The sequence below is a fragment of the Bos javanicus genome, chromosome 18, assembly GCF_032452875.1.
Source record: "Bos javanicus breed banteng chromosome 18, ARS-OSU_banteng_1.0, whole genome shotgun sequence".
Taxonomy (NCBI): domain Eukaryota; kingdom Metazoa; phylum Chordata; class Mammalia; order Artiodactyla; family Bovidae; genus Bos; species Bos javanicus.
Window position 1 is genome coordinate 2,568,647 of NC_083885.1, and position 16,463 is coordinate 2,585,109.

Below are 16,463 nucleotides of genomic sequence, written 5' to 3' on the forward strand. Positions count from 1 at the left end.
ACGTCACTAGTCATGAGGGAAATGCAAATTAAAACCACGGTAAGGTACCACTGGTGTGACACCTACTAAGAGGACTAGAATTTTTAAATTACAAAAACAAAAACAGGAAATAACAAATTTTGGTGAGGCTCCGGAGAAACTGGAATCCTTGTGCAGTGCTGATGGGACTGCAAAACGATCCAGCCACTGTAACAGATGGATGGTTCCACAAAAAGTAAACAGACTTACCAAGTGGCCCTCCCACCACCCCTAGGGATATACCCCAAAGAAGAGAAAATGGGCACTCAAACAAGTACATGCACACACATGTGCATATCAGCACTCCTCCTTACAGCCAGACCAAATGTCCGCTGGTGGATGAACAGACAACACGTGATGTATCCATACGAAGGATAGTATTCAGCCATAACAAAGGGAAAGGAGTATTGATACATGCTACAACATGGACAAAGAAGCCAAACACAAAAGGTCGTGGATCGTTTGACTGCATTTATATAAAATGTCCAGAAGTGCTAAATCCAGAGACAGAACACAGAGAGGTCACCAGGGGCCGTGGGTGGAAGGAATAACTGCTTAATCGTAGCGGGGTTTCCTGTGGAGCAGTGGAAATGTTTGGGAATTAGATAGAGGTGGTGATCACCTAACACAGTGAATGTAGTAAAGAACACTGAACTGTTCACTTTAAATGACTGCCTGAAAAAAATCAACAAGGCTCTGTCTCGCCCCTCCTAAACACGAGCAGTGTTAGTCCACTTGGGTCAAGTACTAAGGGCTCAGCCTAAACCTGCGGTTCCCAATCAGGGGAGGTTTTGCTTCCCAGGGGACATCTGACAATGTCCAGAGATGTTTGTGGTTGTCGCGATGGGGGTGGGGGGCTGCTACTGAGATCTAGTCGGGGAGGGGCCAGGGGTGCTACTGGTTTCCTGCAAAGCCCAGGACAGACCCTGCCACGAAGAAAGATCCAGTCTGACCCTTCAACAGTCCCAGGAACCAGTGCCAATCTAGTCGCCGTCCCTCGATAAAGGCAGACAATCAGATTCTATTTTGGAAGCGACAGGGAAGAGCTGCTTTTTGTTCCTTCTAAAGCTGACAACACTGCTCTTCTTTCTTTTGTAAGATGCATTCCTCTCACAGACTGTCATTCCTGATAAGAACAGACCCAGACGGCAGAGCGAATGGTCACATTCCCTGGAGGATGAGGACTCCTTCAAATACTGCCCTCCCTGCCCAGTGCAAAAGGAGCCAGAGGTTTAGATCTCTAATTGTCCTAGGAGAACAAATCCTGATAAAAAATCTGGCCAAGGATACTAGAAATGATCTAAGCCCAGGTCTTTTTTGAGTCTGGAATCCCTTGGAAAATCTAATAATTTGTATGCATCTTTTCCCTGGAAGAATTCACATATAAATAGGTACATAAAATTTCAGAGGGTTAAACAAATCTAACAAATCCTAGTCAAGAAAAGGATCCCTTCCTTTGAGTGGAAAGGTGCCTGGAATCTTCCGATCGCTCTGAAAGCAACAACAATACCCTCCCAGACCAGCTCACCAGGTCCCTCCTTAGAAGGTCTTTCTGAGTCCCTGGCTAGTTATACTCCGGAAATGAAAACGGGTTCTTATCATAAACAGACATGGAGGTATCTACCTGCTTCCCCTTCCAAATCTGGATTCAATCCTTAGAAATACTGATGGGCCCCCGGATTCTTTTCATATATAACTTAAATCTGTAATTTGCTTCCATCTTCCTTTAAGAAGCATGCACACGTCTTTCCCATTTGAAAAAGGAGGACTGCATTCTCTTCTCTACATAGAACACAGACCTACCAGCCCAGATCTCACATTTAAAAGCCTTTTCCAGTACTCGTTACATGAGCTCACCGAGGCTGCAAAATAGTGCGCGAAACTGTCATGAGGATTCCACTGCACAGCTCCAATGTCCCACTTGCTCTGGCGTGAGATCTTCCGGTGACCTTCGAAGGGGGCATCTAGATTGACGATGTATAGGAATCGGCGGCTAGGAAAACAACATCAACATTTTAAAAACAGAACAGCATTTGCATGAAGATAGAAAAGCACATTTGGAATGACATACAGTACTCAAAAAAAAATCCCCAGATGCACATGATGTTTATTGACTCTGAAAGGCATACAAGTGACCAGAGTAACTCGCGGCTGCTGTACCCCTGCAAGGTCTGCCTCTAGAGATGGCCCTCCCTCCTGTATCCCCAGAATCCTGACCTCCTGCACCAGATTCAGCTCCTCAGGCTTTCCTATTCCCCCAGCTAGGATCATAGCTGATTCCACAGACCCCCACTACACAGTCTGCATTTCAACTACTGCACCTATCTCCATAGCAGAACTGCTCTTGTAAAGGCTCTTGTCCCAAAGCAGCTGAACGTTTCAGGGTATGGACCACGTCTTGAATATCTTTGTATTCCCTCGTCGTTAGGCAGTGCTTTGCATTCAATAAGTGTGGGTAAAACCAAACACATCACTTATCACTTAGCCAAACATTCTGTAGAAAACCTCAGATTCCCATGCAAGTTGACGACCTGGTGACAGGAACCAAATTAACACTATTGGAAGGGGGAAGAGCAACCAAAAAATAATAATGATGAAAACAATAATCATAGTAAGTGCCAATAATGTTCACAGTGCCAATCAAAAAGAAGGACCTGAAAACGGGGAGGTCTTTTGTTCACCTATTTTCTTTCTAAGGAAAAAATCCTTGGTGGGTGGATCAACCTCTCAGCAGCCATCAGCAGCTCTTTGCTGGGGAGTGCTCTGAGTGCCCAGGGTATCAGCGACGACAGGTGGGCTAGACAACGAAGACAAAGCTGAACTGTCCCTGCTCAGAAGAGACAGGAATTGGAACGTAAAAGTGGCAGATCGAACTCTAGCAGAAGCCCTAGGAGGCACAGGTTAAGAGAGAAGGAAAGCACAGGTTAAGACACAAATTCAGAGAGTCTGTGGGGCTTCTGAGAAAGCTGGTGCAGAACAAAGGCCTAGAACCTCTGACCTCTTCCTAAGGAATCACCTGATCGTACGGCAGGCAGGCCAGCATCTTCTCATTAGAACGAAAACAGGGCAAAGGCCCGACACTATACAAATGACGCGGGTATCAACAGGAGAACCCAGAGACAGCACGGGGAAAATGCAGACTAGCAAAAGGTGGGTACCTCCGGATAAACAGGCCTGACTGGACATACTGGTTGCCTTCATTTCCCCACTGAAGATCACTAGAATAAGGGTGAGATACAAAAGAGAGAAAGCCACAAAGACACAGAAAATGAGAGAGGAAAAGATGGAAAGCAGGCAGAAAAATGGTAACTGATCTAGAGGAAACGCAGCCAGCACCCAAGGGCCTGCAGGGCGCGGTGACTCACACTGCGGAATCCAGGCTGGCAGGGGCTGGAGGGGGAGCGAAGCTACTTCAGAGGAGCCGGGGCTGGGGCCGGAGGGGTGGGCGGGAGGTGCTGCGCCCAGAACAGGGCAGGAAGCGGGGGTGGGACCCTCGGGCCTCCGCCCCTGTGCAGCACTCACCACGAGGGGCTTTCAGTCTCCAGACAGGGATGGTGTCAGCAGGACTCTCCTCAGGGGGAAATGATCAGCCCAAGAAAGAACAAAAGCAAACAAACAAAAAACAAAAGCAAAGCCCTGAAGATGATGTCCAGCTGAGCTATTTAAAATCCTTAAAGATGATGCTGTTAAAGTGCTGCACTCAGTATGCCAGCAAATTTAGAAAACTCAGCAGTGGCCAAAGGACTGGAAAAGGTCAGTTTTCATTCCAATTCCAAAGAAGGGCAATGCCAAAGAATGCTCAAACTACCGCACAACTGTGCTCTTCTCACATGCTAGCAAGGTAATGCTCAAAGCCCTTCAAGCTAGGCTTCAACAGTATGTGAACCGAGAACTTCCAGACACCTCGGCACACTCCAACAAAAGGGCCAGGCTTCCGACTGCTTTCCCTACCGTGAGCTGCACCATCACACACGTAAGCAGAGACTGCACTTACTCTTTTAATATTAACACAGAGCCCGTGAGCGTCAGTCATGGAGGAAACTGGAAAGACAGAGACCAAAACAACCAAAAGGATAGAAAAAAGGAAGCAGGCAGGACAGGAAAGAAGAAAGCCGACACTTAACGGCCTCAGAGACGTAACAGAGGACAAGGCGAAGAACGGAGAACAGGAGCTCTGAGAAACTAAAGGAACAGCTGCTGCTGCTAAGTCGCTTCAGTCGTGTTCGACTCTGAGCGACCCCATAGACGGCAGCCCACCAGGCTCCCCCATCCCTGGGATTCTCCAGGCAAGAACACTGGAGTGGGTTGCCATTTCCTTCTCCAAGGCATGAAAGTGAAAAGTGAAAGTGAAGTCGCTCAGTCCTGTCTGACTCTTAGCGACCCCATGGACTGCAGCCCACCAGGCTCCTCCATCCATGGGATTTTCCAAGCAAGAGTACTGGAGTGGGGTACCATTGCCTTCTCCAAAAGAACAGCTGAAACTTTTAAATCTGATGGAAGGGTTGGAAGTTACAGTTGACGAAAACTCCAAGAATGCAGGACTTCGCTTGCTGTCCAACAGGTAAGACTTTGTACTTCCCATGCAAGGGACAGGGGTTCGAATCCCTGGTTGGGGAACTAAGATCTCACATGCTGTACGGTGTGGCCAAAAAAAATAAACAAATAAACTCTCAAAATGCAAAATCAAAAGACCAAAAGATCAGAAGAGAATGCATACAGGATATCCAACAAGCCCTAAGAGGAGCTACAGAAAGAATGGGGAAAATTATCAAATACAGAATGCAGGAAAATTATCAAAGACAGAATGCAGGAAATTTTCTCCAAACTAAAAGATACAGCAATCCAGACTGAAAGGGCTCTCCTTGTTAATAAAAATTATTCTGTATTTTACTCTGGTGATCACGTGAGTGCTGCTGCTGCTGCTGCTGCTAAGTCGCTTCAGTCGTGTCCGACTCTGTGCGATCCCAGAGACGGCAGCCCACCAGGCTCACAGGGGAGCCTGGGATTCTCCAGGCAAGAACACTGGAGTGGGCTGCCATTTCCTTCTCCACTGCATGAAAGGGAAAAGTGAAAGTGAAGACGCTCGGTCATGCCCAACTCTTGGCGACCCCATGGACTGCAGCCCACCAGGCTCCTCCGTCCATGGGATTTTCCAGCAAGAGTACTGGAGTGGGTGCCATTGCCTTCTCCTCACATGAGTGCATATATTTGTAAATTTAAGGCTATACCTTACTACACATATTTTAAAGCTCAATATAAGAAAATGAAACGGTGAACTTTAAGATCATGTTGAAAAACAGTATGGATGTATACATGTCTAAGAACACACCAAAACAGAAACACCTGCATGATGTCCCATTACATAATCCTGTTTTCTCCTCGAATGCTACAAATGACAATATCCAAAGCAGTCAACACTGAAAAGTCTAACGTTAAGATACAGTTATTCCAGGGCACCTGAAAGTATCTTGTGGGCTGTTAATATGGCTACTGTGCTGTGCTCCGTTGTCAGTCATGTCCGACTCCTTGCTACCCTTTGAACTGTAACCCGCAAGGCTCCTCTGTCCACGGGATTTTCCAGGTAAGAATACTGGAGTGGGTTTCCATTCCCTTCTCCAGTTAATATGGCTACATAATGCCAAGTTGTTTTTCTTTTTGTTTGGATAAAGCAGGTAATAATGTCAGAAAGGGGAGGTGGGTCCCTCTAAGTGCCCAGCAAAATGAATGAAAAAAGACATACCAAATCAGTCATGGTGAAAATTTCACACACCTAAGAGGTAAAGGTAACACTAGGGATAAAGATAGGATTTCTCCAAAGATAAAAAATAGGTCACATACAGAGTCCAGAATCAAAATAGCATAGGACCTCTTGCCAATAACACTGAGAAAAAGAACCCTGAATGGGTTATATGACTATATTGGCAGGAGGGAGAAAGGCAGGTGTTTATATAAGGGACTCACAGACCGAATAAAAATGCTCAATACTCATCTTCTATTGTAAGAAGTCACTTTGAATATTTATGATGGATAAATCAAGATACAGCAGTATATGTAGTATGTGTGTATTAGTCACTTAATTATGTCCAACTCTTTGCGATCCCATGGACTATAACTCGCCAGGCTCCTCCGTCCATGGAGTTCTCCAGGCAAGAATACTGGAGTGGGTTGCCATCTCCTTCTCCAATATGTACTACACCACTTGGAAAACTGGAGGCAATCCAAAAATAACAATAAAAAGAGTCTCAAGTGGACAGAGAAGGACATTATACAGTAGTAAAGGGACCAACCCAACAAGAAGGTGTAACAATTGTTAAATATATATGCACTGAATACAGGAGCACCTAGATACATAAAGGAAATATTAACAGACATAAAAAGAGGGATAAACAGTAATACAATAATAGCAGGGGACATTAACCCTCCACCTGCATCAATGAGCTTGCCAGCATTTACAATTTTCAGACTTTCAAATCTCAGACATTCCAGTGGATGTACAGTGGTATCTCGTTATTCCCAGTGACTAGAGAGATTCATCGTCTTTCATGTACTTGCTGGCCACTGATACTTTTTCTTTCATGAAATGTCTATTTGAATCTTTGGCTATTTTAAAAATTAGGTTGAAACAGAGACATTCGTATATTATCAATACAGTGTCAAATAAATTATTTTTCAAATAAAAAAAAAGTCTCAAGTGGTTGCCTCTGAGGAGAGAGATTGGGGTGGGGAAAGGGTGAGGTGGAATTCTGCTGACGATATAAGCTTTATAATGCTACTTGACCTTTTAAACATGTCTAGGCATTTCCATCATTAAAAAAAAAGAGAGAGATGTTTAAAAACTGATCAGGAGCAATTTCTCTTGTGGTCCTGTGGTTAAGACTCTGTGCTTCCAAAGCTGGGGGTGCAGGTTCAATCCCTGGTCAGGTAACTAAGATCCCACATGCTGCATGGCACAGCCAAAAAATAAAAAATTTAAAATAACTGATTCAGAAATTAATAATATACACCAAAACCACTGAATTGTACATTGAAATGGGTGAACTGTATGGGTATGTGAATTATAGCTCAATAAAGCTCTTTTTTAAAAAAGTGATTGAGGGAGGGGAGAAAGAGACTTAGCAAATTTTCTTCATCTATGCATCCACTGTGGTACAAGAAAGTGGTATCTGGAGAGAGGGGGTCAGAGGGAAAAGGGAAACTTCCTTTCCATTACGCGTCCTTTTGAGTTACTTAATGTTTGCAATGGTCTTATTTAAAAGTAAATTAAAACATGACTTCAAAATTAATGAATAGAAAACAACTTCATTTTATAAATGGGTCCACAAACCACAAAGTTAATGAAAATACAGCTGAATTTGAGAGGTAGCGATCTAGAACAACATCAAAGGGAAAGGGGGACCCTGACCATTAAATGCTATCATACCGGTACAGTGTTAGGGTGATCAGCAAACGCAGGGATGGACTTCGTTTGCCAGAATCTTAATTTTGAACCAGAAGACACTACAGCAATTACGTAATTCAATTTCTTCATGATGAAATCCAATTCCTTTATGAGCAAACTGAAGTCCAAGGAGGCCAACCGAATACACATCGGGGGGCTCATAATCAATGGAACCCAGATCCTCCCAAACCTAGGAACCAACTACCTGTTAGATTGTACCAGACAGCATCCTTCCGAAGAGTCCGCGCATTAAACAGAAAATGGCGATTTCAAGACCACACTGCCAGTGACGAACTAACATCTCAAAGCAATTTTATTGTTCACCTGTTAGAGCAGAGATGCAAATAATCCCCGTGAGGACCTCTGAGGTCACTAGGAGAGTGGAATACCTGTGGTGGATTCATTTTGATATTTCGCAAAACTAATACAATTATGTAAAATTTAAAAATAAAATAAAATTTAAAAACAATAAAAAATAAACCCAGTGACTGTAACCCTTACATTAAAGAGGCGCTCTCCAATTTCCCAGAAGCCTCTGGATCTGCAACTTACTCCCGGAAACCTCGGCAGACGAACTCCGCCAGCTCACTTACCCGGAAAGCACTGCATGCTGCCCCACGCAGTCCACGGACATGGCGGTCGCCTGGGAGAGAGAAGAGGCGTTCAGTCCTGCCAGCGAGACCAGCTCAGGTCGGGGAGGACAGGCAGGTAGGCACCTGCGGGTCTTCCTCTTCCCATGGCCCAGGCAGTTCCCTACAGTGGACTCTTTAACCCCCTTCTAGTTCTCATCCAAATCTCACGTTCATCTTCCACAACAGGGCAGCTGAGATCTATTCCACCAGGGGTACACATCACCAAGCGGGTAGAGTCTAAATGGAGGAAACAAGCCCTGGAATTGTCCGAGAATCCAACTAGTTCACAGCAAACTGAGCTACTAAGAGCTCCTTCCAAACACACACACACACACACACACACACTCCATACCTTTCCAAAGGGTGTGGACTTCTCCTCCAAGCTAAATGGCAATTGAATATTTTCAAACCACTTCTACTGACTCTACAGTCATATTCTTGTGATGCTTAGTTCCTATTTAATCTGAGATTTCCAGCATTTTACTGGTTTCCATTTCCCAGGTCTCCCAACTTCTAGGGAGCACCAGCTTTTCAGGAGCCGATGTCCAATTTCCAAAAGACCACACTGAATCAAGGAGATTTGCACGCAGGCTGGAACATGAGAATAATTTTAATCATGGCAGTTACAGCCCTAAATTCTCTTATTTGGACAAATTCAAGTCATGTTGCATTCCCAGGGCATTATGTGAAACAGTCTGTGCTGTTGTTTGCTTATTAAGTGCTCTAAGCTCTTTCCAAGAGATAGTCCAGAGAGAATGCATTTTGAACATCCTGCTACACTCACAAATCACAAATGGTAAACAGAAATTCTCTTCCTCACTTTCATTGGTCTTCTTAATGGGTTTCTCACTCATATGCCCCCAAGAAACTTGTAATATTAGGGACAAGATGTCAAGAGTGTTTTCATGGAGGCTGAGAAGGGGATTATTACGCATTCTTCATTTCACTGGAGTCGTGAGCAGAGAAATGCCCAGCTGCAAAGACAGGCTCTGAAATGAAATGCCATTTCCAGAACTCTTCTGGACAATTTATACACTAAGGACATGAAAGAGGGCAAGATGGTACCTGCAACCAGGAGCAGTACCATCTTTCTAGAGGGTGTGTGGTAGCAAGAATCCTAGGGTGGCTCCAAGATTCTGGGCCCTTGATATTCACACACATTCTCCCCGTTAGTCTAGGTACTAATCTAGTAAAAGCACTTTGAGGTGTATTAAGGTCCCACATCAGTTCACTCTAAGATAAAAGAGACCTGAAACAACCCCAATAACCCAAATGCCCATCGGCTGATGAATGGACAAACAGAGCATGGTATACACACACAATGGCATACATGTTGCATTGTGAGTGAACCTTGAAAACATTACACTAAGTGAAATAAGTCAGAAAAAAAAGGGTAAATACTGCGTAATTCCACTTATATGAGGTGTCTAGAGAGTACAACAGACGTAGCCAGGGACTAGGGGCCTGGGGGTGAGGTGATTCGGTTTAGTGAGTACATAGTTTCCATCTGGGATGATGAAACAGTTATTGGAGGAGCGGACAGAGCTAGAGAGACCTCCACATCAGCCCTTTAAAGGCAGGTCCAGAGGTCAGAGCCAGAGGAAGTCAGAGATTTGGAGGGTGAGGGATTTAACATGGAGAAGACTCTGCTGCCGGCTGTGAAGATGGGCAGACCACATGGCAGAAGCCCAGAGTGATCCCTTAAATAACAATTGGCAAAAAACAGGGACCTCAGTCCCATAACCCCCAGGAACTGAATTCTTCCAACAACCTGAATGAGCTTGTTAGCAGATTCTTCCCTAAGTCATCTGGGGAGCCCCCAGATGAGGACACAGTAAATGATGGCTGGCTTTCAGCCTATGAGACACCAAACAGAGAAAGCAGCCTGGACTTCTGACCTACAGAGTGTGTGTGTATGTGTGTGCATGCTTGAACACACATGTGAGCTCAGTCATGTCCAACTCTTTGTGACTTACAGTACTGTAAGCTAATAAATGGATGCCACTTCAAGCTGCTAAGTTTGTGGTACAGAGACAATAAAGGATGATTCGGCAATAATACCAAAAAAAAAAAGTCATGTCCTCTGACTCTGTAATTCCACCTCCAGAATTTATTCAAAATACAGCAAAACTTTTATACCCAGAGTTGTTGGATTCATGTTATCTATAAGTAAATTACAGGTATCTACACAATAGAATATTCTAGAAGCATTAAGGGGTGGCACAGAAAAATGCAGGCGCCCAGCCTACAATTAGAATATCATAACTCACCATATCTCCTCATCAGAGTAAGTTATTTTTTAAGAAGTAAAACACAAAAAAACCCACACCTAACTTACACTTCCCTACCCCTACCCACCCCCACAAAAAAGAGGCCAACGTTATATTTGCAGGAGCACATGAAGGAGGGTTATGCTAGGCTGCTCCAAAGGGGGAATGGAGACAGAGAAGTGCTTTAAGACAGGATGTGAAATAAACTGATGAGAGTAAAAGATGGTATTTATCCAGGACAGGAGTCCCCCGCAAGGCCTCAGCACCCTCAGTTTTCTCGATGGGGAATGGCTAAGAGATCCTAAGTCCAGATGTCAGAGGGTGAGGAGCCGTGGGGCTCTTGCACAATGCCACTGCAAAAGAGGAAGGGGGCCCCACAACAAGGAGCGAGAACTCCCACCAGCCTGTGAACAGGGCTTGCTGTAAAGTAAGCCGTGCGAGTAAAGGCTTGCACTTTACTTACAGAGGGAAAGTGATATTCATTCCCTACTATGAACTAAAATTTAAATCGGCTACTCAGCCTGAATAACACTGAAAAAAAGTATATGAAAATGTTTAGATGGTAGACATTTTTATGAGATTTTTATTCCTCTAAATGAGTCTACATTCTTACATTATTTATGTGCAGTATTTTACAATAAAAAGCCCTCCTATCTTTTCAAGGTCCCCTTCCAAGCCTCTTCTCTTTCCACTCCGCTCACAGCCTGGGCATGACATTAAAGGTCACTTCAGACCGCTCTTCTGCTCCTCCTTCGGCCCATCTCACGCCTCTCCCTCCCAACCCCATCCCAACACTCCAGCCATCTGTTCCAGGGAATTCCTGTGTATGAGCTGCTGCTGCTGACAGGAGAACAAAGCGAATTCTTCAGAATTCCAGGTCCTCAAACTCAGGCAAGCAATCTCTCCTCTTTGGCTTCACACCAGCTGCTTCCTCTGCCTTGAAGACCCCTCTCTCCAGTCTTCACCTGGCTCATTCCTTGCTGTTCTGGCTCTTCTAATTTATTCCAAACCCTCTCCGCTTGCACACATTGAGTGCCCTGCCTATGCTCTCACCATACCCAAGGCTCACCTTTATACAGCATTTACTCTTTGTTTTTGCTTTGGGCTGTGTCACGTGTCATGTGGGATCTTAGCTCCCCGACCAGGGATCAAACCCGCGCCCCCTGCAGTGGAAGCACGGAGTCCTAACCACTGGACTGCCGGGAAGTCCCTATACAGCACTTATCATACTTTACAATAAAGTATTTACTTACTGATAGGTCTCTACCACTACACTGCAATTTCTTGAAGGTAAAAATCAATTTGCTAGCACAATGCCTGGTCCATGATATACACTCCATAAATGTTAGCTACTATAGACAATACAGGGCTTATAAAAGCTTATGCTATACAAAAACATGTACAGAAGTGTTCATGGCAGCATTATTCATAATACCCAAAAAGTGGAAACAACCCCAATGTCCAACAATTGATGAATGGATAAATAAAACCTGGTACATCTATACAATGGTATGTCACAAAGGCCATATATTGTATAATTCCATTTGTATGAAATCCTCAGAATAGGCAAATCTATATAAACAGAAATTAGATTAGTCGCTGCTGCCTAGAGCTGGGGTATCAGGGTACTAGGGGGCTGATGGCTAAAGGGTACAGGGTTTCTTCTTGGGGTGACAAAGATGTTCTAAAAATTACTGTGGTCAAAAAAAATTTTTTTTAATTACTGTGGTCAGAGTTACACACTTTGTGAATATACTAGAACCCACTGAATTGTATACATTTTAAACAAGTAAATCGTATGATGTGTGAAAAATATTTCAATAAAACTGTTACCCAAAAAATATTATGGTAAAACACTTTCATCTTTTAAAAAATAACAGGTATAAGACTTTATAACAGTCAAATGACACTGAATTTGGAGATGAATTGCAGTACACATCCACTTTGTGTTTACAGTTAAATCTGGGTACAAACACAAGGTTGTGTTAGAAAGTTGATCTCTGGGAAGAATCTGTAGCACAGATTCATAGGATTATCTTTCTGCCTTGATTGGATGCAAAGGAAAGCCTCCCTAGGGGCCTCTGCTACCTGCAGAACAAAAGCTAGTGTTGGTTTCTTTGAAGGGACTAGGAAAGAAAACAGCTCTTCCTCTTTAGACCCCAGCTGAATTAGAAAGAGCTGTCCAAAAAACAGAAATGTTTTGCCTACCATCCTTCTAAATGATGCAAAGTGGAAACATTCAGTCAATGCAAATCAGAGCTAGATCAGTTCCCCTAAGATCAGGATGTCATGTGCCTGAGCACAGACTGTAATGTATGCGTTACGAGACTCCAAAGAATAATTCCACAAACTGAAACCCACTGATAGAAAAGGATCAGAGCATTTAACATGACAAGATCTGATCGCTTTAAATTAGAGCCGACACTGTTGCCAAGCCTGCTTTCAAACCACCCTTGCCTAAGGCTCATGAGAGGTTATCTATCAGAGGTTTGCTTACACCCTGAGCACAATGAGCCTTTCTTGGGAAAGGCTCTCCCTCTTTATTTATTATTTCTTCAGTTCAGTCGCTCAGTCGTGTCCGACTCTTTGCGACCCCATGAATTGCAGCACGCCAGGCCTCCCTGTCCATCACCAACTCCCAGAGGAACTGAAGTATAATTGCTTCACAATGTTGTGCTGTGTGAGCCGCCATTGCACAACAAAGTGAATCAGCTATTACGTATGTGCGTGTGGGCTAGGTCGCTTCAGTCCTGTCCGACTCTTTGCAACCTTATGGACGGTAGCCCGCCAGGCTCCTCTGTCCATGTAATTCTCCAGGCAAGAATACTGGAGTGGGCTGCCATGCCCTCCTGCAGGGGATCTTCTCAACCCACCGATGGAACTCGAATCTCCTGCACTGCAGGCGGATTCTTTACCCAATGAGACACCTAGGAAGCCCCGGCTATATGTACACATATATATGGGGGAAGAAAATGGCAACCTATTCCAGTATTCTTGCCTGAAGAATTCCTTGGGCAGAGGAGCCTGGTGGGCTGCTGTCCATGGGGTCGCACAGAGTTGGACACAACTGAAGCAACTTAGCAGCAGCAACAGCATACATATATATCTTCTCCATCTTGGACTTCCTCCCACCACCACCCCCATCCCACCCATCTAAGTCATCATAAAGCACTAAGCTGAGCTCCTTGTGCGTTACAGCAGGTCCCACTAGCTATCTATTTTACCCATTAGTGTACATAAGTTAATTTCCAATCTCCCAATTCATCCCACCCTCCCCTTCCCCTGTGTCCCCATGTCCACTCGACATCTGTGTCTCTATTCCTGCCCTCAACACAGATGTATCTGTACCACTTTTCAAGACTCCACATATATGCATTAATGTACAGTGTTTGTTTTTCTCTGCCTTACTTCACTCTGTATGAGACTCTAGGTCCATCCAAGTCTCTACACATGACCCAACTGCATTCCTTTTCATGGCTGAGTAATATTCCATTGTATAGATGTACCACAAATTCTCTACCCCTCCATCTGTTGTTGGACACTTAGGTTGTTGAAGTGAAGTCTCTCCCTTTAAAATGAGAACATCCTCACTTCCCCACAAACTCAAATGGTACAAACTGGTTTCACAAGGAAAGTCACCTAAACTTTCTGAGTCTCAGGCTCCTCATTTGTAAAATAAGAGGAGAGATGAGATGACTCCCAAAGGTCCTCTTAGTTCCATGAGTCAGGCCAAGATTGCTGCTTCCTCAGGCAACTTTTCTAACATCAACATTGTAATGAACATGCATCAAGCATTTAATGGACACTGATCCCTGCTAAGGGCTCTGCATAATTATCTCATTTAATCCACGTGGAACTTGGTAGTTGGAGAAAAGAGTTCCCAGCAGGCATGAGACTGCTAACCTTACAAAGGCTGGCTTACAAGGCTGACTCCTGACTGGTAGCTCGGACCTGAGGCAGCGGGGTTGGGGTGGGGGTGGGAGGGTCCCATATTCCCTAATTGATAAGAAGAGCTTGCTGTGTCTAACTGTACGTACAAACAACATGGTTTATGCAGAGCCACTGTTGAGCCTCAGGGAATGCAGAATTTTGGTCTGTGCTAGCCAGAAGGTTCCTACATGACCAGCGCCAAAGAAAAACCTTGGCCACTGTGTCCCAAGGGAGCTTCCCTGGTAGACATCATTACATGGGTGTCAAAATTCGATGCTAGAGGAGTTAAGCATGTCCTGAGCGACCCCATGGGAAGATGACTCAAAAGCTCACGCCCGGTTTCTTCCAGGCTTCACTCTTCTTCCGAGATGTTGCTTTGTGTCTTTTGCTCCAATAAATCATAACTGCAAATACAAGTGTGAATCCTCCCAGTGGAACTTGAGACTGGTCTGGGGAATTCTGGACACAGGTAGGTACTGTTACCGCAGTTTAGTGAATGAAGAAATTGAAGTCTAGAAATAAGTTGCCTAAGATCACACGACAAATAAGTGGCCTAACCTGGATCCTAATGCCAAACCTCCAGCTCCAAACCCTCTCTGCTCTATGCTCTTCCCTCTTCCCTCACAGCATTTTAAAACTATTTATTTTTGGCTGGGCTAGGTCTTCACTGCTGCATGCGGGCTTTCTCCAGTTGCAGTGAGCGGGGACTCCTCTCAGCTGTGGTGCTCAGTCTTCTCATCGTGGTAGCTTCTCTTGCTGTAGAGCACAGGCTCTAGGGCGGGCTTCAGTAGTCACCGCACACAGGCTCAGCAGTTGTGACTTGCAGGCTCTGGAGCACAGGCTCAATACTTGTTGCACACAGGCTTAGCTGCTCCACATCATGTGGAATCTTCCCAGACCACGGATCGAACCCATGTCCCCTGCACTGGCAGGCAGACTCTTATCCACTGCATTTTTGTATCAAGTTTTCTAGAAAACAACCTGCAGCATTCACATCATAATAGTCACTTCCACCAAAACTAGTCCTACCATTTCCCTCCATCCCTGTAGTTCTCAAAAAGTAAATCTAGAAAGTGAAAGTGAAGTCGCTCAGTCGTGTCCGAATCTTTGTTATCCCACAGACTGAGACTATAGTCTACCAAGTTCCTCCGTCCATGGGATTTTCCAGGCAAGAATACTGGAGTGGGTTGCCATTTCCTTCTCCAGGGGATCTTCCCGACCCAGGGATTGAACCCAGGTCTCCCGCATTGTAGGCAGATGCTTGACCATCTGAGCCACGAGGGAAGTTCCCTAGAATCTAGAAAAGCAGGGATCAAAGCTGGATTGCTCGACATCAGTGTATTGACTATAAATTATTCGTAATTTTCTCCTTAGCTAATGAATTTGCTGAATTCTTTTTTGTTTTTTTAAGAGCAAAAACCAGTCCTCAAGTCTTCAACTGTCTAGAACAGTTTTAATAATGCTGAGACTAATAAGTCATCCACCACCAGGGGCACCAGAGAGCATGCTTTCTCCTGAGATGCCTCCTCAATTTCAAAGTAGCAAGAAAAGAAAAAAATGAAAAATTATGAAGAAAATCTGTATGAACCTAGGATATGGATTTTTCTTAAGAAGACTGAAAAGGTACAATCCATAAATTCAATTGCACTAAGCTTAAACTTCTGTCCATCTAAAAATACCATTAGAATAATGAAAAGGCAGACCACAACCGGGAAGAACATATTTGCAACTTACGTAACTAAATACAGGATTAGAATTCAGAAAAATCTTTACAATCTATGAGAAAGAGACAACTCAATTTTTAAAAAGGGGTATAAGACATAAACAAGCATTTGACAGGAAAAAAAATGTGAAAAGATACTCATCTTCACTGTAATCAGGGAAATATAAATTAAACCCCCAAATAATGGGCCATTTCATATGCACTAGGTAAGTGAAAATCAGATGTAGAGATGAAAGCATGATGTGGGTGGGGATTTTTTGCTTGTTTTGTTCTGATTATCAGTCCATTCAAGCTGCTATAACAAAACACCATAGACAGCAAATTTTTTTTTTTTTTTTTTTAAGATGCTGCTGGGCCTTCGTTGTTTTGCACGGGCTTTCTCTATTTGTGGTGCTAGGGCTTCTCATTGCAGTGGCTTCTCTGGCCCTAGGGCACGCTGGCTTCAATGGCTG

At 44.2% G+C, this 16,463-nt stretch overlaps 1 protein-coding gene across 10 annotated transcripts in view; it reads right to left on the reverse strand.

Annotated features, from left to right (window-relative positions):
• WDR59 (WD repeat domain 59) overlaps positions 1–16,463 on the reverse strand; it is a 106,667-nt gene that overhangs the window by 86,730 nt on the left and 3,474 nt on the right. For 7 of the 10 annotated variants that reach the window (XR_009730677.1, XM_061386733.1, XM_061386727.1 and 4 more), the window contains exons 2-3: positions 8,050–8,099; positions 1,876–2,011 (exon numbers count right to left, since the gene is read on the reverse strand). Coding sequence is in view for 9 of the 10 variants with exons in the window: in XM_061386733.1 (XP_061242717.1) it covers positions 1,876–2,011; positions 8,050–8,099 (186 nt within the window). In the remaining variant the exon portion in view is untranslated. Of the gene's footprint in view, positions 1–1,875; positions 2,012–2,699; positions 3,450–7,957; positions 7,977–8,049; positions 8,106–16,463 lie in introns of those variants that run through there. The other 3 variants (XM_061386729.1, XM_061386732.1, XM_061386730.1) reach the window with 3 other exon arrangements.